The sequence below is a fragment of the Molothrus ater genome, chromosome 12 (genome assembly GCF_012460135.2).
Source record: "Molothrus ater isolate BHLD 08-10-18 breed brown headed cowbird chromosome 12, BPBGC_Mater_1.1, whole genome shotgun sequence".
Lineage (NCBI taxonomy): Eukaryota > Metazoa > Chordata > Aves > Passeriformes > Icteridae > Molothrus > Molothrus ater.
Window position 1 is genome coordinate 2,280,589 of NC_050489.2, and position 21,235 is coordinate 2,301,823.

The 21,235-nt window shown below is 40.8% G+C and overlaps 1 protein-coding gene across 1 annotated transcript in view; it reads left to right on the forward strand.

Annotated features, from left to right (window-relative positions):
* The window catches only part of LOC118691407 (transcription initiation factor TFIID subunit 4-like), a 107,083-nt gene that overhangs the window by 48,563 nt on the left and 37,285 nt on the right, over positions 1–21,235 (forward strand). Inside the window, exons 11-12 of the mRNA XM_054516181.1 lie at positions 17,625–17,755; positions 19,617–19,742. Of these exons, the coding sequence (XP_054372156.1) occupies positions 17,625–17,755; positions 19,617–19,742 (257 nt within the window). The remainder of the gene's footprint in view (positions 1–17,624; positions 17,756–19,616; positions 19,743–21,235) is intronic.

Consider the following 21,235-nt stretch of genomic DNA (forward strand, 5'->3'; position numbering starts at 1 on the left):
AACCACCAGCCAGATGCCTCAAAGACATAGAGAAAGAGGTTTCTTAATATATTGTATGTTCTTATCTCTACTTGAGCTTGGCAGTGTTGTAATCCAAAGTTTATTTTAAATCTAAGGGACTAATATTGATCCATTTAAATGGAAGAAGTAACTGAAAGGTAATTCATGCAAAGATATTCATCCCCTTCCCACATGCTTCCCTATCCAATTTTGTATCTAGTCATTTTGGGCTGCTAATTATTGCCATTTGTTCATGTAGGAAGGCAAGGCTGTGACTGTTTCAAATTCTTCTTTGATGCAAAATCAAGAGTGGGTATTTCTCAGCATATAATGTATTTCTTTTGTTATTCCACTCGGAATCATAAAACTTTAAACCCTGATCTTTCTGCATGACAGCAGAGCACAATGAAACATAGACAAAGGGTTGCAAGGCTTTTGTTTCTCTTTTTTGGGAACTTGAGAGGCAGAGGTTGATATGCATCATGCATGTGCATACCAACTCCTGGCACTTTCTAGGTCTTTAGCTTTGGTAGTAGAATCAGTAGTGTTTCTTCAGAGGGGCAAGCAAGCTGATTAGACCCTCACAAATGAATAATGCTGCAAAATCCTGGCTTTTCCACATGGTTTTATGGGAATGAAACAAGAAAAATAACCTTAATAATTTGTAATTGTTTCACTTTTGTTCATTCATAAGTTCCTTCTTGCTGGGTCAGAATGCTGTGTTAGTTAGGTTTTAGAAGCTAGTTTTTGACATTGAGTTTTTGCTGTTTACTGAGTGAGGCAACAGGCAACACTTAGTGAGGCAGGTTTTTAAGTGTGAGTTTTCTATAGCTCATAACCATCTTGTGAAAATAGAGACTCCTTGGCTTTAATTCCTTGATTACAGCATGGTTTCAGAGTGCTGATAAGAACAAGGCTGCACTGCATGTTATAGTAAATGTTAGTGAAGGGTAGCAGGACACAGCAAAGGGTGGCATAAAACATGATCCTTTTTATAATGCCTGATAACTAAATCCATGGCAAGAGGGAACAGCTGCCTCATGTACTTTTCTGAGAACTTGGTGGTCTCTCAAACCTTCACTGGGGCTCCAAAAATTTTGCTTTATATTTTGTGAACAACAGAGCATGACACCTTCACAGGCTTAGAATCTGCAGCAGCTTATTAATTCCCACAACTTATAGTTCTGATTTCTTCTACAATCAGGTGATGCCATTTTGCTTTTATTAGCTCTCCTTAAAATATCACAACTTGTGAACCCTAACCATAAATTAACTGTCATAATGAAATAATATTTAAGCAAGAGTTTGGCATACTGGATTCTTTGACTTAGATGCTTCCTTTCTCTCTTCACTTTGTGTTCTTCACCTCATTTTTCTCCTTCAGTTTTATTGTTACAGAGCACTGACTGAATAGAACAGATGTGGCATTTAAGAAACATGGGACTGGTTTGGCCACATGGAATACATTTTGAATACTGTTCATCTTGTATCTTCCAAATTATTTTCCCTTAAATGCATGTGATAGAAGTTTATTGGAGAAGCAGCCATGACATTTTTATTTCACATTCATTCAGAATTTTTTACACCTGCATTAAGAAATCAGATTCTCTATAGCATGGTTTTACAAAATGCTGTATCTGTTACCAGTGTCCTTTGGAAAAGTGTGTTATACTGACTTAGCATACATCTGCAATATTTCCCACCACAAACATGCTTCTGGATTCTCTTGCTTCCTAGAAATAAATTTTTAGTCTAGAGCACACATAGTGGTGCATGCCAGTTGTTATAAAGCTTGAAAATGTGCTGATGAATCCAGTGTCTCCTAGTTCAGTAGGTATAAGGCCTGCAGTCCTCCTTAAAACAGCTTCAGAGGAGCTTGGCTGGTTAGAAGTGAGCCACTGCTTCTGTCAATATAACAGTTGTATGGTTAGGCTCAACATAATTTATAGATTTACCTTTGTGTTATTTTACATGTAAAATACGTTTTTAATTCTGTCTGATGAAATATTGATCATTGCTCTGCCTTGATTGTTTCTTTGTTCAGCCACGCTTGAATTGCATGTCTGCTGTACCACTGCATGTTAAACCCTACAGAAATAGCTTATCTGGCTTTTCTATATTCTGGGGTGTATTGAACCCACTGTGTGGCATGGCAGTTGGTGTGCATATCTATATATTTTAAATACAGAATTTGTGTGCTCTAGAGGGCATTTTATATTGCTAAACCATGTTAAAACCCATAGGAGTACCCTTCATGGAGCCAGGCCTGGTGATTTCAGCCTCTATTTAAAGCATTTGTTATTAGTTCAGGGAGTCTTTCTGGCATCCTCTTTCTCTGGGTTGGTTTGTCAACATTTGTGTGCTTGTTTGAATGAAATGAAGCTGTCCTGTTGATGGCTGCTCTTTCATATACAGAGCAGCTCTAACATAAAAGTGTGGTTATTTCTCTGGTTGCTTTACTTCAGAGAGCTTTTATAGCTACTTCAATTACAGTGCTTGTGTGTTCTGGAATTCTGAGCTCTCCTATTGCCTGTGAATATAATATTTTGTTTTCACTGCACTTTTTGTTGATGTGATTTAATTGTTTTCACTGCTGACTTTTAACTTTTTGTCCATAAGTTGATTTGTCTTCAAACTGAAGTATTTGTTTGAATATCATTTTTTCCCATCAGCACCTTTCTGTCAGGATGACTTCTGTAAATGCCTGTGGACATAACTCTTGATTGTGTTTGGGGATTGCTCTAACACCTACCTGCTCATAAGTGTAGCAGATTGAAGTCATGCACTGTCCTAAGGACATGCTTGAACTGTACCTACAGTGGAGTTCTCTGGATTCTACTTCCTTTTTCTCAGGGAACAAAAAAAGTCATGTTAGGTATTGTATAATCCAAATTGCAAGTTATTGTGCATGCCAAAAGCGTGGACGTCCTCTAGTTTCTGTAAACTTCAGTCTGGCACTGCAGGGGTGTGGCAGGTGCAGAGATGTATCCACATTCTGACACCTGGAATAGTTCTGGAACTTGGGCTTTCTTCATTAGTATCAAACAGTTTGCTGGAAACTGCATTTAGATGAGAAGATGTGTGCTGCTCCCAGTTTTCAAACCAATGTCCAAAGTTGTGATAGCTGTTTCTTAGGCTGAGATTGGAGTTCATTGTACATGTTCAATAGAGAATTTGGTTCCATATTCCAACTGAATCAATTGCTAATGTTACTCTATTATAAGACAATTATATTTGATTTACATTTATTATTTCCTTTTCAAAAAAGGTGAGAATACATTCCCATCTTAGTATCAGCAGCAGTGTTGCCAAATAAACATAATCAGTAAGTGCTTCAGCAGAATGTTAAAGCCTATTGTTGTTCTTTCTTTAATAGGTCCATGATTAGACTTCCTGTTTTACAAGATGTCCCAACATGTGTTGGAATGGTAACTTCAGTACCACCTGAGAGCTTGGAGTCTGCCTTTCTGTGAAAGGTAGGGCAGCTTCTGTTCAATCTTTTTTGTGTATTTACAAGGTTTTCTTTTTATTAATCTTATTGGCTCTGCAACACTACAGAATCTGAGTTATGCTTTTAGCTGTATCACCTTTAGGTGTCAGAACTGATGTTATTTCATCAAGCAGTAATTTCTCAAAATAAATATGATTAATTTAGCTATGTTTAAACTGTGACTATTTATGAAGAAAATGATGCTGTTTCTTCAGGCATCATTTTCAAAGGTTTTACTCCAGCTGAACTGAGAGCATGACCATTATACTTGGTCTCAGAAATATTTAGAGAATTCAAGTTTTGTTTTCACCATAATTTTGTTTTCACCCGTTTTTCATTCTGTTTTGTGAATGTAGTGAAAGTGCCATCTTTAAAAGGTCTTGCTATTTCTGGAAGGCAGTTCTGGCCTTCAGGGCCCACCAAAATATGTTACCCAGCCTCAGAATAAGTTTGCATCTGGGAATTGAACAGCTTAAATTTCCAGGCCTCTGCAAAGGAGAGTAAAATTAAGATCATCATTCTGTGGAGATGCATTCTCTACCAGATTCATTTATAAAGTCCATGGATGTAAAATAAGAACAATAAAAAGAAAACCTTAGAGAACCATTCAGTATTGCAATAAAGCTGACTTACATTATCCCTGTAGGCAAACTCCATGCTCTAGAGGTGGTGCTAATGTCCCCAGCGCTCAACACATGTTGGAACATCTTAGTGGAGGAGGAAGTCATTGATCAGTGAGCAGCATCTTCAAGGATCGTTTAAGGGGGAAAAAGTCAAAGGTAATATTTTTAAAAACATGTTGGAATGATTGTTCATTATGTTTATTTGGCAATCCTGCTGCTCATACTAAGGTTGTAGTGTTTTCATTTCTTAAAATTACTGACAAACTTTGTAAACTTCCTTTAGTCTTTCCTTCTCCCATTGTCAGCCTCCTTCACGTTGCTGAGTCTACTGCACACAAGTCCAGAATTTACTGTAACTCATTGGTAATTTGGCACTTTTTTCAGTGGTTGTAATGCAGAAAGGGTTAATCTGTGGTTTAACCAGTTTTGCAGTCCCTTGTGTTAAATAAGTCAGAGCCAAACATTGAGCTGGTGTGAAGACATTCTGCTGCTAACCAAAGGATATTTGTTTTCAAGGAAAAAAAATTGTTTGTGTAGCTGCAACACAAAGTTGTGGCAGATGAGGTACCACCATCTGTTCTTGCACAATAGTGTAGAAGTGCAACCTCACTGTAAACTAAAGCTATTTTGACAAAATTAAGCTACCATATCTGACCTGGTTAAATTTTGCAGTGGTGGATCTGGTGATGCTCTACTTGCTATTAATGAATGTGGGATGGTGCCCTGATCTTGGCAGTTTTAATTCTAATCCTGGGCATAGACAGATGAAGGTGCTGACATTTTGAAATTCAGGTTATGATCTTTGGTCTGCCCTTCTGGTATCCTTTGAATTTCCTGTGTTTTGTGCAAATCCTGCCTGTGTGACATGTTTATCCTGCCTCACATGTAACAAGCCTGGCATCAGGCTTGTGGTGACAACTGTGATGCCTGCTCTGATTGTGGTGTCAGAGATGGTTTCTCGGGGGAAAAAAATTGTCAAAATACCTGCTTTGTTCACACAATTTGCCTTAAAAGAGCAACTTTAACTTGCCACATAGGCAAGTTCTTATACTTGGTATGCCTCTGAATCCTGTGGATGTGATGGAGAGTGTGGTCTGTTCCTTGTAGGACTGTGCTCTAGGATGCTGGCATCTGTTTGTCATCTCTGACATTCTTACAGGGGCTCTGCTCCATCTCTGTCTTACCTGGTGTACTGTCATAATAGTGTATTTATGGTCTTTAAGCCTGAGGAATTGTCTTGGTTACTGGTTTGGGTTTAGCAGACAAACACATTTGTCTGCTCTGCATGAAAACAGATAAATCCCCAACTAACAACTCTGTTGTTTTCTTAGGGACTCCTGTTGGTGTCATTGCCATGTTAGTACTTTCTGGTCTGGTCCTTGTAAAAATCTCTTTTGATTTGACTCTAGTGAGTAACCAAGCACAAAAGTGCATTAAGGCATTTACCATTATTCATAAAAACAGTGAACATATTTTCTGGTCCTCTACACTCACTCTGTGTTTATTCTTGAATGTTCCTGGATGTATTTGGGCATGCTTCTTATGCTGTATTTTTTGTTTTAGGAAAACCAAGATGAAGAAGAAAAGATCATATAACTGTTATCTGTGTGTTCTTATTTGACACGTTGAGACCTGCCCCTGTTTCAGTTTTCATCCCCTCCTCTGTCTTTAGTGTTTTCCTCACACTGTTCAATTGCTGCAGCACAGGTTACTGGGATTAGAGGGTAGGATGTGGAGCTGTAGTTCTCAAAGACTTTGTCCTTCAGTGCCTCCTTTTAATAACTTCAGCACCCGCCCTTCTTTTAGAATGCACACATCAAATGGCACAAAAAGAATCTTAAAGTTGAATTATTTAAAGAGGAGGAATTAAACATCAAATGTAAGGATATTGTCTTTGCTTAACACATGGAGATTTTGATTTCTTCTAAAAGAAGTTAGGTGATACACAGTTTAATTAGAGAAGAGAGCAGGGAAACAATTAATTGCAGTGCTTTATGTTCCTTCAGAGTTACCATTCTTTCTGTCCTGTCTGATCAGGCTGCAAGCCTTCCTTGCTGTGGGAATGCCAAGTGTTCTCTGCTCCAAGATCCACTGTTTGTGCTTCCATGCTTTGTGGCAGCTCCTTCCAATTCCAAGCCTGTGCCTTGCTGTGCAGAATGTTGTTTGGTGACTGGCTGGGTTCTGTTAGAGGCAAACCACCAGGGGTAATCAAACAGACTCCTCATGGATGATTAATAGCTGCCTTTCAGCTGTTTAATTATCTAGCTTAGAGACAGAATTTTGGGAACTGGATTGTCTGGTTATATATACCTTAGCACAGACCTCTTCTCAAAGTAGTTTTTCTTTTCCCCAAAAAGCATGGATTATGAGCAAGTTCCCAGACTTACCCACTGGTTGAGACAGACTGTTTAGAGAAGTGGAGGCTTTTTGCTGGTCAATGCACCACAAAACACGAGTTATGTAGTTAAGGTTAAGTAAGATTCTTGAGAATTCTTTCTCTACTTGATTAATTTTTTTATCCTGTCCCAAATCTTATGGACTTGTGTATAAAAGCTTTGAATCAGCACAGAAAATAGGATGAGACTATGGCCAGGGTTACACATAGATTTTGCATGGATGCAGCTATTTCTCTGGCTCTGTTGTGTTAAAATAATTACACCAAGATGACCCTCTAGAGTGGAGCTATTTTGCTTGTTTACCTTTGACAAGAATAAAGTGTATTAAAATTAGAGAGTAAAAGTTCAAAATAAACAAAAAGGTCATTTTTACCGAGTATGTAGTTATTAAGTTGTGGAACTCTTTGTTTTATGATGTTGCAAATTCAAAAAATTACTTGAAAAATCAATGAACAAACATCCCATCCTGACCTGATAGACAGATAAGATGCTCTAACAGACCAAGGCATAATTTTGGTGCACAGTGAGCACTACACACTTTTTGTTTTAATAATCTTCTAGCAGCATCTCCTAATGCTACTGTTAGAGAAAGGATGATGAACTCTGTTACCCACTGTAGGTTTACTTACCCTTTTATACAGTTACATAAATACATAAGTGTTTATTAAGTATAGTTTGTACTGAAAGAGTTAAAGCCACTATAGTGCCTGAAACACTTTAAATGGTTTTGTGCTTGTGTATTCACACTACAGAGCTTAAAAGTCTCAGCTGAATCTTACTTTGCTAAAATAGCTTTGGTTGGCATTTACTTTGGAGGGGGCAGGAAAAGGCAATCCTAAAAATTGTGTAGCATTTTATTCCTCATTTTTATTCTTTTAGGTTACATTGCATGGCTGGTTATGTTTTTTCCCTGCTGTGTCTTGCACTGAGCATGGTATGTATTTTGAGGATTTTAATCTGTAAGTTTGGAATTTATTTAAAAAAAAAAACTGATATTTGAGCAGTTTGTCAGTTCCAAAAAAGCTTCCTGGGCAATCAGCCCAAGGTGGGTAGTCCAGAAGAAGTGTAGGACAAACACTACTCCCAGAAAATTGGGAAATGGATTTATAGAGAATTCTCCAAGCCTGACAGAAAGCTCACACAGTGTGCATCTGTATGTAAACCTTGAGATAAGAAATGCTGACTTAGAAATGCCATGGAAAAGGACAGACATTGTTGAGAGAGAAATGGAACTAGACACAAGTTTCAAAGGATGGCCTTGCAAGTAAGACTGGATACTTTGGAGAAACAGAACTATGAGAGATGCATTGTAGTGGGACCCACGAGGGGTAATTTTAGATGATTGGCTTTAAGGCATTTGCAGCATGGTAAGATGGGCCAAGAAACACTTCTAGTATATTGTAATTAGGAAATAGTTGGCTTCTGATTGTGATGGTGTGAATTATAACATCTGTGTTGTCTCCCCCTTCTCATGAGACTGAAAATGGAATAAAAGTTTTTGAAGCACCTCTCAGTTGTCCATCTCTGGGTCAGAAAAGGGCCTAATCTGACAAAGAAGCTTTCCAGTTTGTTCAGAAATGGACTCATGAGTTAGTTCTTAAGCTCTGAGAGGAGGAATGTTTTTTACAAGCAAGCTTATTGAAGTAAGGAATGTAGGGCTTTCCATTATTTTGCAAATAACAATTAGGAAGTGATAAGAAGTCATTCTCCCTAGAAGTCCCTGTTCCCCATGGAGGTGCACTGGGAGTGTTGGGCAGTGGCAGAGGCTGCTGTGCAGAACCTGTCCTGTGTCAGCCCAGGGTGGTTTGGAGCTGTGGGTTCTGTCTTGGCCATCTGCCCCTGTCAGAGGGTGCTGGTTTGTACCTGCTGCAGGGAACCTGCACCAGATCTCAAACACTTGGCAGGGATTCTGTGCTTGGCAGCAAACACTCCCTGCCCTGGGGCTTTCCTGAGCAGCTCCAGGTTACAGCTCCTCAGAGCTTCCTTTGGCTTGGCTCTGTTTGACAAGGTAGCAAACAAAGTTTTGTAGTTTCTCCTTTCCTCACACTGTCTTCCAGCAGCAGACCAGCTTAACAGTACAGCAAGTCAACATTGAATGAATTATTTATGCATTTAGTTAGTAAGACTTAAATTGAAGCTTTTATTCAAGGGACTGAAACCAGAAGATTGCAGCTAAAATTATCTTGCTGTTTCCTTTGCCTGGGATCACTGGGTTATCTTACACCCTTAGGAATCTCTAATTTTAATCATCAGAACTAGGAGTTGCTGTTTGCCCTACCACTGTTTAACAGGCTCTGCATTCAGTTTCTAGTACTGAAAGTCTGTCTAGGGCACTGTGAGCCCCCCCAGCACAACCCCAGGGTATTCTGAACCTGAACAACCACCTTAATCTTTTCCTCTCCTCTGTTCCATCCCTCATTCTCTAGCTTAATATTGTGGGTTGGGTTTTCCCCTTGATAGCACTAGGAATGCAGTATTGATGGATGACTTTGTGGGCTGAGGACACTGCTCTGAGGTTGGGAGAAGTGAGTTCAATAATTGCCATTTGTGCTTCTCAGGATGTCAAGGCCCCTTAGTGCAGTAGAGTTGTTCCCTCTCTGTGTTTAGTCAGCCTGGGACTGCTCAGTTTAGAATTATTAATACACAGTATTTAGAATTATTAATACACAGTATCAGATAAAGCTCCAGTTGCTTTCTCTTAATTTCATGGCTTGCTTTCTGTAGAGACCACACAAGCTGAGTCTTACACAAATACTGCTTATCTGGTTTCAGAAGGTGAACTCTTCTCCCTCTCACCCCATTTTTTTCAGCTTGTAATTCCCCAAGTTTCTGTGTATTGTAATTCTTGAACAGTGTCTACTTAACCAGTCATGTTGTATTTAGTTATATGTACTTGTACAGAGATTAAGGTGTTTTAAATGTTTCACTGCTGCATCTACAGCAGCACTATAAAATTGTCACTTTCCCTTATGCTGGTGAAATGAAGGAATAGAGTTCTTTGTTAGAGAATTGAATGGTTTGGGAGGCTGCAGGAACTGAAGTGCTTGTGTTCCCAATGCATTGCCTTTCCTGATGGGGAAGCTTGCAGGGGGACTGAGGCACAAAACTGTGCTGGTTCTTTTGGGGCTTGAGCCTCACTTGTAGATGCAATCCAAGGCACAGCCCAACATTCTGTGGGATGTGGACAGAATCATCTGCTTTCTGTGATGTGGGTAGATCTGGCCAGATGCTTCTTTGCTGCATTTTCCTAGATCTGATGGTGTTGAATGAGGTTAAACAAAAACTTAAATAATGTCTCAGATGGGAGGGGGATGGACTTGCCTTTCTATTTTGTGGTGTGCAAGCCAGCTGTAATGGCAGAAGGGGTCTGCACCTGGCAAGACTGGCTCCAGTTGGATCCTGGGCCAATATTTCACACACAGAATTTCAAGTTCAGGAAGCTGCTGCTGGTGTTATGTGACAGGAGTGAGTGCTTTCTGCATGTCTGACCTGTGGTTGGGGCAAACAGACCCTAATTATGCACCCTGCCAGTGTTGCTCCTGAAGGACAGCTCCAGCCCTAAATCTGAGCTGTGGAACTGCTTCAAGCCACTTCTTCAAGGTTTTCTTGTTTTGAGTGTAAACGTAAAGAGATTTTATACAGCACTCAATAATTTATCACATCAATAATCAGAGTCAGACCTGATGTTTTACAAATAATTTTTTTTATCTTTGATCTCAATTCTGTCAGTCCTCTTATACTATAAATTATTGAAGTAACTTTTTGATTCTTTGAAAGCCTATCTGCAAAGACAGTATTTTTCTTCTGCTTCCCAAATAGGGCAGTACCCTCCTTATGATTTGTTTTGGTTTTTGATCAATAAAATATAATTAAACTTCTAAAGTGCAGCAAAGCCAGTGACTTTCAGATAACTGAGCAGATGATAGCAGAATTTTCACTTCATGAGACCTAAAAATTTTCAGTTACAAGGTTTAGGTGCTTTTATATTTGTAAAAAACAATCTTGTGCTACTGACACATATGCCAATATCAGAATAATATTGCTGAACGTTTTTTCCCTCAAGGTTTTTGGAACTTGTATCTAAATTCTGACTTTACAGTAACTCTGTTGCAATATCAAAAAATTTAAAATATAATATATTTATTTGTAGCAAAATATCCTAACATGCATGCTCATATACTGTAGATCTTTATTAAATTCTGATTGAACTAGGGGCTTGCTATTAAAGCTTCCAGACATGTAATTAAGAATTAACATGTAGACAAACTTTATTGTGTTGTTCTGTAATGCTTGGCTGTGGAAGGGGCTAACAGCAGGGCCTGTTAGCTAAAGGAGCGAGAAGAAGCTGAGAAGTAGAAGAAACTGATAAGGAGCTCTCTCCAAGGCTGTAGCCAAGGAGACCGAGGGAAGAAAGATAGAAGAACTTTGCAGCTGGATGAAACATTGTTAGAAAGTTAATTAAGTCACCATAACTTCTCACCAATAGTATTATGTTGATTTCTTGTGGCCAATAGTAAAGATAGAAGAAGGATAAACAATTAGAAAGTGTATAAAAATCAGCCATATTCAATAATAAAGTGTTGCCAACTGAGACTGCTTGTGGTCTCTGCTTTATGTCGTGACCACCTCGACAGCGACACTTGGCAGATTCAAAACTTGCAATTTGAGTACAGACTTGTCCCTCATATTTCTCATGTAGGATACTGTGACTCTTTAGTAGCATCTGATGCCTCTGAGGATGTGCTGGAGCTGAGTTCTGCCACAAAGAATTGAAGTTTTCTTTCGATCAGCCATCAATTCTTGATTGTCTTGTACAGTTGTGGTGTAATAGAGATCTGGCAAGAGCACTTGAATAAAGAGTATGACCTTAGTTTTGTCTTTAACAATATCAAAACTTGAATTCAACTAGAGAGATGGGTTAAAATTATAGCTTGGAGCATTGCTTTGCTCCAGCTCCTTTTTTTTTTTTGTTAACCTTGATAATGTCTTTGTCATAGCTCTAGGAAAAGTTCAAAATTACATTGCTAAAGTAATTTTAAAGACTTGAGGCATTTACTTGTTATCCAAAATGTCTAAATTAAGCAAATGTATTATTTAAAAGCAAGCAACTCTTTTCAAATTCCACATAATGATACTTTTGATCACAAGATTGCAAGTTAAGATTGCCACATCATCAAACTTAAAACACATTGAGATGATCACCTAAAAATCAGGAAGAAGTTAAACTTTTTAAAAACAGAAGACAGACAGAGGAAAGCACTCTGTTGATAGAAGTAAGTTGTTTTGGTTTTTTTTTTAATGTTATTTTCTCCTTGGTTTCTGCACATATTTAAATGTATGTATTGTAAAGATCAAATGGTTAGACCAAGTTAAGACCAAAATTCAGAATGCTAGGGCCTAAATAAAAATATCAGTAGATGAAGCCCACTGTCCAATAACTTGGTTAGAAAGATGAGTAATAACAAGGATGTTTGTGATATAATTAATTCTGTTTTGTATTTTAGACTATATATGTGTATCTATAGATTTAGAATATCTATGTGTATGTATCCATTTCTTAAAAGTATAAATCATATTTCTGTTCCACTTCATTATCGCTCTAGGGAATCTTGAAAAGGGAAGAGTAGCCTTTTCCTATTAACACTGGGTAAAGTAATTAAGCAGACTAGAAGAATATGTCAGGAATTTCCCATTTAGAGATAAGTGTTGTTTTCCTTTGATGGCAGACAGGATTCCAGTATGCTTTCTATAAATGGGAGTGGATGAACTTTTATACATTTCATTTTAAGAAATTTATAAATGAGAGTGGATCTCAGGAGGAGAAGTGGCACTCAAGAAAAAAAGACAAAACAGAGACTTTAATATAGAAGCATGTGAAAATGAATAGTTGCCAGCTCTGTGCATAAATACAGTTTCTATTTTACATTTTTTGTGAGTAGCACAAAGCAAAAAAGGGCCAGGCTCTAAGCAGTGGTATGACAACATCTCATGGGTCAGTGGATTCAGCACAGTGGTGTGAGCAACTGTGAATGAAGGGATAAGCAGGCCAACATTTTCAAATGTGGATGAAATTGGTAATTTTCCCACCCTTGCCCCAAGTGCAATCCAAGTTTTCAAGGAGCGTGCCAAATCTTCATGTAGTGTGCAGCTCTGGAATGCACCCTGCTTCTGACATCCCGAGCTAGCAGGGTTTAACTAATGTAATTTAGAGCAGGGAGGATGTGGTGATGCTTCACACATGATGGATTGTGTGGATGACAAAGATGACTTTTTAAAAATCTTTTTGTAGTCTTGTTCCTTGATGCTAATTCATTTGGGGGGAAATTGTATTCTTTTCCCCTTATCCTGTTTTCCAAAGAATTTTAGCCTTAAGTGATTGGATATTCCATTTGCCTTTCTTCTTTCCCTTCAGGTCACTTTTGAGTCGATTGATAAATCAGGAGTTAGATAGAGCCCCCTCTGTGTGCCTGAGCTGAGGGGGAAGTGAACCCATTTTTTTTGCTTTTCTTTGCTCCTCTGCCTGGTTGGCTGCCAGTGAGCTCTGGCACAGACTGGGCAGGCTCAGGGTGCCTGACTGTGCTCAGCTGGCATGCTGGACAAATGGGGACTGGGACATGTGCCAGGGGATGAGCCGAGATGGAGCAGAGATGTCACAGTATGTGCAGTAATAAGGAATATGGAGGCACATGTGCAGGAGGACAGGGATCACTGAATCACTTTAGTCTCTTGCTCAAAGCTGGATCAACATTCAATTTACACTGGGTTGTTAAAGGCATTAATTGGCCTAGTCTTAAAAACCTGAGACGTGGGACAGTCTACAACTTGTTTGTGCAAAGGGTTCCATTATTCTTTTTTCATGACAGAATTCATCCCTATATCCAGTCAGAAACAGCTGTTTCAGTTTATGAATTTATTTTTCATTCTTCTTCCAGGCAACCTTAATAAAGGGTCTGGCTCTATCTTCTCAATCAACTCTCCCTTAAGTCTTCTTACTCCAAGAAAAAGAACCCTCATGTTCTCCTCATGCAGGTCGTGTGCTGCAACTCCCATCACCATCTTGTTGACTGTTCCTGGATTCAAGTTTTTTCAAGCTTTTCTTGTACTGGGTGAGCCACAGGTGCAGGATTGTAGGTGTGGGCTGAGTGAAGAGGAGGAGTTGCTTCCCTTGGTGGCTTGGTTGCCACTGATTTATTGTTTTGGGTGCCAGGGTGCAGTGCCAGGGTGCAGTGCTGGAACCTGGGTTACCTGCTGGCCTCCAGGCATCCCACCAGGGCTGCTGATCCCATGGCATTCCAGTGAGTCCAGCCCAAGCACAGGGATTTGCACTTGTCCTTCAGGAGCTCCATGAAGTTCCTCTCATCTCACACACCAGCTCCTTTCCCTCTGCCCTGCTCAGGGTGGTGCCATCTGCAGACCTGCTGAGGGGACTTTGTGTCTCAGCCCCAAGGTCTCTGAGACACCCATTAAAAAGGGTAAGTCCCAGGGCAGATTCCCAAGGGACTCTATGGCCTCTGGGTAGATTTCTGGACTTGGGAAAATTATGTTGGGGGATTTTAGGAGAAGATAGTTAATGGCATATTGGAGAGGCTGATGAAGGACAAGAATCTTTAGGCATCAGGTATCTCAGAGAATGGTCCATAGATTATGGTTGAATCTCTGAAGAGTTAATTCTGAAGCTATAATGGTTGACTTTATTCAGAATAAAATTCTTTGAGATTAGAGAGACCTTTATTGTGAAAAGACCCAAGATGGCAACAGTTCTTGTTATAAAAGGAGTGTGTGTGTTTTCAGGGAAGTTGGGTAGCTGTTACCCAACATGAATTTAGTTACACTCAAATTCAAAGAACTGTAACAATTACACATTCTGACCCTTACCTAGAATAGGGCAGAATTTTCCATCTCCAAGCCTCTTTTCTGGATGCTAGTTAATTAAATGTCCTTTCTTGCTTGCATTTTATCTTTCAGACTAGGGTTTTCTGAGTGATGGCTTTGCTTACACGTGTTTGCGTAGTAAAATGGTGCGTGCTCAAATATTGCCGGTCTGACTTGGAGGAATTGCTCCTGCCTGTAGGAATTGTCCTCCCAACTTCAAGGACTTCATTTGCCTGGGTGGCAGTGGCAATGTTGGGATTTAATGTGTGTGTCTGCTTGCCATTACTCATTCAGCTTTCAGCAACCTGAGCGCAGCTCCAGCTCTATTACACAGGACAAATTGGGCACCAAGAAAGGTTTAATTTATTTTTTCCCCCCATGATAAAGCAAAAATTAGTTAAAAATCATATATACATCTTGCTGAAATCCTTAAGGTAACATGTAAGATAGGGAGCCGGTGATTAAGTTAGTTTAAGAGGTAAAGGCTTCAAAGAATTCCTAAAATGAACACCAGCGGTAGCCGGAGTAGAGAACCGTGCTGGGGAGGCGCGGCTTGGGAGCGGAGTGGGGCTGATCCAGCCCCCGCTGGAACGGGAGATCCCGGCGGGACCGGGTGTGCGGGAGGGCAGAGCCCGGTGTGTGGGGAGGGAACCGGGGAAGGGAAGGGGCAGATCCCGGTGGGGAGGGAGCAAAGGGAAGGGAAGGGGCAGATCCCGGTGGGGAGGGAGCAAAGGGAAGGGAAGGGGCAGATCCCGGTGGGGAGGGAGCCGGGAAAGGGAAGGGACAGATCCCGGTGGAGGGGAAGGGAAGGGAAGGGGCAGATCCCGATGGATCGAGTGCCAAGGGAAGGGAAGGGGCAGATCCCGATGGATCCAGTGCCAGGGGAAGGGAAGGGGCAGATCCCTGTGGATCGAGAGCCAGGGGAAGGGAAGGGGCAGATCCCGGTGGATCGAGTGCCAGGGGAAGGGAAGGGGCAGATCCCGATGGATCGAGTGCCAAGGGAAGGGAAGGGGCAGATCCCTGTGGATCGAGTGCCAAGGGAAGGGAAGGGGCAGATCCCGGTGGATCGAGAGCCAGGGGAAGGGAAGGGGCAGATCCCGGTGGATCGAGAGCCAGGGGAAGGGAAGGGGCAGATCCCGGTGGATCGGGTGTCAGGGGAAGGGAAGGGACAGATCCCGGTGGGGAGGGAGCAAAGGGAAGGGAAGGGGCAGATCCCGGTGGATCAAGAGCCAGGGGAAGGGAAGGGGCAGATCCCGGTGGATCGAGTGCCAGGGGAAGTGAAGAGGCAGATCCCGGTGGATCGGGTGCCAAGGGAAGGGAAGGGGCAGATCCCGGTGGATCGGGTGCCAATGGAAGGGAAGGGGCAGATCCCTGTGTGGAGGGAACCGGGGAAGGGAAGGGGCAGATCCCGGTGGGGAGGGAGCCGGGGAAGGGAAGGGACAGATCCCGGTGGGGAGGGAGCAAAGGGAAGGGAAGGGGCCGATCCCCGTGGATCGGGTGCCAAGGGAAGGGAAGGGGCAGATCCCTGTGTGGAGGGAACCGGGGAAGGGAAGGGGCAGATCCCGGTGGGGAGGGAGCAAAGGGAAGGGGCAGATCCCGGTGGGGAGGGAGCAAAGGGAAGGGAAGGGGCAGATCCCCGTGGGGAGGGAGCAAAGGGAAGGGGCAGATCCCGGTGGGGAGGGAGCAAAGGGAAGGGAAGGGGCAGATCCCTGTGTGGAGGGAGCGAAGGGAAGGGGCAGATCCCTGTGTGGAGGGAACCGGGGAAGGGAAGGGGCAGATCCCGGTGGGGAGGGAGCCGGGGAAGGGAAGGGACAGATCCCTGTGGGGAGGGAACTGGGGAAGGGAAGGGGCAGATCCCGGTGGGGAGGGAACCGGGGAAGGGAAGGGACAGATCCCGGTGGGGAGGGAGCAAAGGGAAGGGAAGGGACAGATCCCGGTGGGGAGAGAGCAAAGGGAAGGGAAGGGACAGATCCCCGTGGATCGGGTGCCAAGGGAAGGGAAGGGAAGAAGGAGCGGGGCAGGTGCGGGCTCCCCCCGGCTGCGGCCCCGCCCCGCTCATTTCTCCCACTTTGTTTGAGCCGTGGGTTTCTTGCTCTGGAATTCGGCCAGGCAAAGGTAGGAACGCCTCGCCGAGCCAACACTCGCTCTCTGTGCAGCCGGGGTCGGCGTTTGCTCAGGGACCCTCCCCAGACGAGGATTCCCTTGCAGTTGGTCTGCAGGAAGCGCTGACCGAAATAGTCCCAGATTTCTGGGTTTTGCATAACCATTCATGTGTCCCGGCCAAACTGCTTTTGAAAGTCTTGAGTCCATTCAATGGGAAACTGACTCAGCAGATTTATTCTTTTGTGGTGGTTCAACACCAATGGTCCATACAAAACACAAGTACCCATTTTTTCCCTGTGGGAAATATATCTATCTGTGCATGCACACAGGGAGTTTCCTACCCAGAAAACTGTCCTGACTGGGACCATGTATGCCTTTGTAGGACTGTAGTTTAAATAAGTACATATATTAATATACCTACAGATTTATATCCAATACTTGGTAATTATTTTGATGAAATTAGGAGTCCTTGAGTGTTACCCATAGTAGTTTGGATGTTTTTTAAATATATAAGTGCATTAAACTCTAGACTGTTTGCTTTTCTTACAAACTCAGCACAAAGTGTCAAATGTCCAGGTAACATTGGATATGTATTGGGGGGACAGCTGGTGTTTCTAAACAACTCTTTTTGATATGACTTTATTTCTTTGCCTTCAATTAATAGTTGGTTTTTTTTTCCCTGAAGAATTTCTGTTATCAGTATTATGGCAGTGGTGTAGGCTAAAGGATGCAACAGAATGCTTTGCTCTCAACCCTCACCTGCTCAACACTGAAATTCATCTGCACTAATGCTTCTGAAAATAAAGGAATTGTTTTTTCTTCTGTAGAGCAACTGAGAACTCAGATTGTCTCATACTCTGACATGCCTCAGTTTCATGTGCCAGGCTAAACTTCAGCAAAGTTCTTAGGTGCTTTCAAGTGTTAAAGAAATTCTCTGGTTTTTCTTTTAAACTTGTAGAGTTGCACCCTTTCAGGGGGTCATGAATGTGTCACCAAAGCCACATAAATACACTGTTATGGATTTTTCTATTTAGGAAAATGAAGTAGTGATGTACAGTCCTTTAGAGCTTTGTTTGTGTTTTGGGGTTTTTTCCTATGGAGGGTAAGCTAATCCTGTTTTGTTTTGTTTTTTTGCTTTAGCTAAAAAACTAGGAATTACTGATGTGCCAGCTGAGGTGGTTACTTTTATTTCCCATGCAACACAGAGCAGATTAAGGACAGTGATAGAGAAGGTGACAGTGATCACCCAGCACCGGATGGAGTCGTACAAAGTAAGTGTGCCCAGGGTTGGTGCTCCCCCAGCCAGTCCTGCTGCCTCCCTGCAGCTCTGGCAGCAGCACTGCTGCCATGGGCTCTGCCTGCTCATCCTCTCCTCTCTGGGCCCTTTGGCTGGGGAGTTGTTTCTGTCCTGTGCTGAAGTGTCTGGCATGGAGCACATGCTAAGCTATTTCTGCTCATGGACTGTGAGTAAGACTTGACTCCTTTTGTGTCCAGGGTATCCAGGAATTGGGTTGAAATTGCTTTGGTATTTAGGAATCTATAGTAACTTTTCTGGATGTGATAAATGTTAATATGGCAAAATATTTTACAAAAGCTGCCAATGTCTGCCTTAGCAACTAAAGAATTCAGCTGTAAATTCTTCACTGATTGTTTTGTTCGTGACTGTATTCCTGAATAAAACTGAAACAATTTTGATATCTCAAACCAGGGGGAAATTTAAATAAAGATCTACAATCCAGTTTGAAATTCAAATAAATCAAACATCTTTCTTGATCTATTTGAAATACCTTCTCCAGTAGAAGTAAGATACTTGTTAGTTATTGTAGTTGTTACGTGTTAATTATTGTAGTTAGACTGGTGTCAAGGAAAATGGCAATAACTGGTTGTGTGTTGTCTAAGCTGTGTTTAGATTTCTTTAGCATATATATACATTGAATAGCTCTGGTTTAGTTTGTTCCTTGGTTTTGTGGTGTACTTTTTTGTATTCCTGGAGTGGCAGTCTAGTGAAACAGCCTTGGACTGCATCTCAGCCTATCTATTTCCCAAAGCTGAGGGCCCCATGACCTGAGTCATGGTTGGACTGCTTCTATGTGATATTTGCAAAAACAATAATCTCTGGGATCTGTGACTATAATCAATGGCATTGTGATAGAAAAATGGATTAAAAAATAAAGGCCACTCTTCCTGGTTACTACCTACACTTAGATCTTTCATTGCAGTTGATGGATATATTCTATTATATTGGATTAAAAGTAAATATCCTTGTTTCTTTTCAGTATTCTTTATCATCTTCAGAAGTGTTAAGTCCCTCCTTCCTTCTCTCTAGGATGATGTCTGAGAAGAAAATGGTTTGCTTAGTCCATGTTAAGCCAAAGAAGAATTTAAAGCAGTGTCTTAAAAGATCCTTAGGAAACAGATAGTGTTGTCTCTGATTGGAATGTAGCATTGTCACTGTATTGTGTATTTTTCTTAGTTAATGCTATTCTTTGATTTCATTGCATGGTAGTCAGAAGGAGAACATTAAGTAGATAAATAGGATGAAAGTAATGTGGAAAACTTATTTTTCTGACTGACATTCTGAGTGTTCTCCGTGTGGCTCATGCCATAAACTCTCCAGGTTGCTGTGTGCTAGGAAAACTAGCATGCTCTTAGTTGTCATAAGCTTCTGTTTTAATTGGAGTTAAAGGCTTATTCTCAACTGAGTTTTTAGCTTTAATGCTTTTATAAGGCTGCTTCTTGAGAAAGTCTGTTACTAGTTCAAGATTAGTACAAATGGAGGAATTATAAATTATGAACTTGCTTATAAACTCTAGCTAGGATTATTCAGTAATAAAGTTAAGCATTTTAGATATTTTCCATCATTAAGTCAGTTGGTTTTACTTTTTTTAACTCTTTCATGTATCTGGTGCTGATAAACCAATTCTGGTTCTTTTAAAATTGCTTAGATATTAATTAAATTATCAGATTCTTGCTGTTTTATTAACCATAGGCTGGCTTCACTCCCCCAAGCCCAAAAAATAATCAATTTATTATTAGTCCAATGAAAAGGTTTTAATGTGTACCAGTTGCAGTCTGTAAATGCCTGGTCTGGGTGGAGTGGCTGCTGTTCTGAGGCCTGTCCCTGTTCCACAGGATGATGAGTGGTATGAACAAGCCACAGATGTCCGATCCCAGCTGAAGTTCTTCGAGCAGTTGGAGCGTCTGGAAAAGCAAAGGAAAGATGAACAAGAGAGGGAAATTTTGCTGAAGGCTGCCAAGGTATCACTTTCACTGTTTTTAGCTACTTAACAATCCATCCTTCAAACAATTATTTAATTTTGTGGTATGTGTTTGCTGAGCACATTCTGTTACAATAAGATGGGTGCTGTTGGTGTGACACCACACCTTGAACCCATGGTCAGCCTCTGCTCTGTGCTGACTCCAGGCCCCCCTGCCTGGGATGCCTCTGGTTTTTCCACATACAGCCCCAAATTGGATGAGTTCTTGGGAACACAGGAGACAGTGGCTAACACTTGCAAAATAATTCTGTGAAATGATTTTTACAATTGCCTTTGAAATTTAATAGACGCCAAGGGTTTCTGTGCCACTGGAGAATCATAGCTTACACTTCTGGCCTTTAAACAAATTCAGTAAATTCTGATTAATATTTTTAGAGGCTTTTTACTTCTTAGGTTTTTCGACTTTGTTTTGAAGCAGTTTTGTTCATTTGTTCATCTTCATTTAAATGTGTTCCAGTCACTTGTCTGTCCCTGCAGTTTTTGATTGGTTCAAGCCTGTCTTCAGGGAACTGCCACTTCTCAGGACTTGCTCCTTTGTAACTTTAATTCCAGAGACTTTGTGTTGATAGGTGCAACAGAACCAACTCAGATGATATTGTTTCAAGAGCACATAGGTATAGATAAGTCTCTATGTAAATTTAATCATATATATCATATCTAACTGTAAATAAGTTCATTCCTTAGTGATCCCATTTTTAATTGTGTTTGAATCTTCATTGAGTTATTTATTGTAAATTCTGAAGAGGTTACACAGAACAACTCAATGTTTAATTGTAACAGCCTCCTGATTTTATGCCATTAATGTTCACAAACTGAGAGATTAAAAAATAAAAAAACCCCAAACTTTGCTTATTTAGAAATCTATTTCTCAATTAGGCTACTTTAATCTGTCCAGTTTGTACTCTTAATTTATACTTGTTCACATTATTAAATATTAACACATTTTTACACAACATAGATACTCTTTAAAAGTTTTTATAAAAACATATTTGCTGTTTTCATTCTTAATTCTTATTTATTAAAAATAAAGAAATGCTTATTTATTTTTTATCCTGTTGTCTCCATTCAGTGACTGCATCTTGGTGAATCATTTTCTGTGTATCCTGCTGCTTGTTAGTTACATTGGTCATTTTTTTTTTGAATGGACATTGAGAAAAATGCAGTAGCTTATGGTCCTTAGCTCAGAAATGCTTCCCTGACTGCACAGAGCCTTATGCAGGCTGGACCTCCTGGTGTTCCTTCCAACCTGAATTTCTTCATGAATTGATATTCTGGTTTTAGGACAGTTTCTTTGTTGTTGTTGTTTTAGTCTTGGATAATATGAAGTCTTCTGAAGTCTAAATTTAGGAAATAAATACACAATCATCAAGTTTGATTCCTATAAAATACAGGAAGAGCAAATCTAAGAATTCTGCAACAAAAAAAAAGTAAAAGAATACCCTAATTTATTTTTTTAAAAATTACCTTAATGAA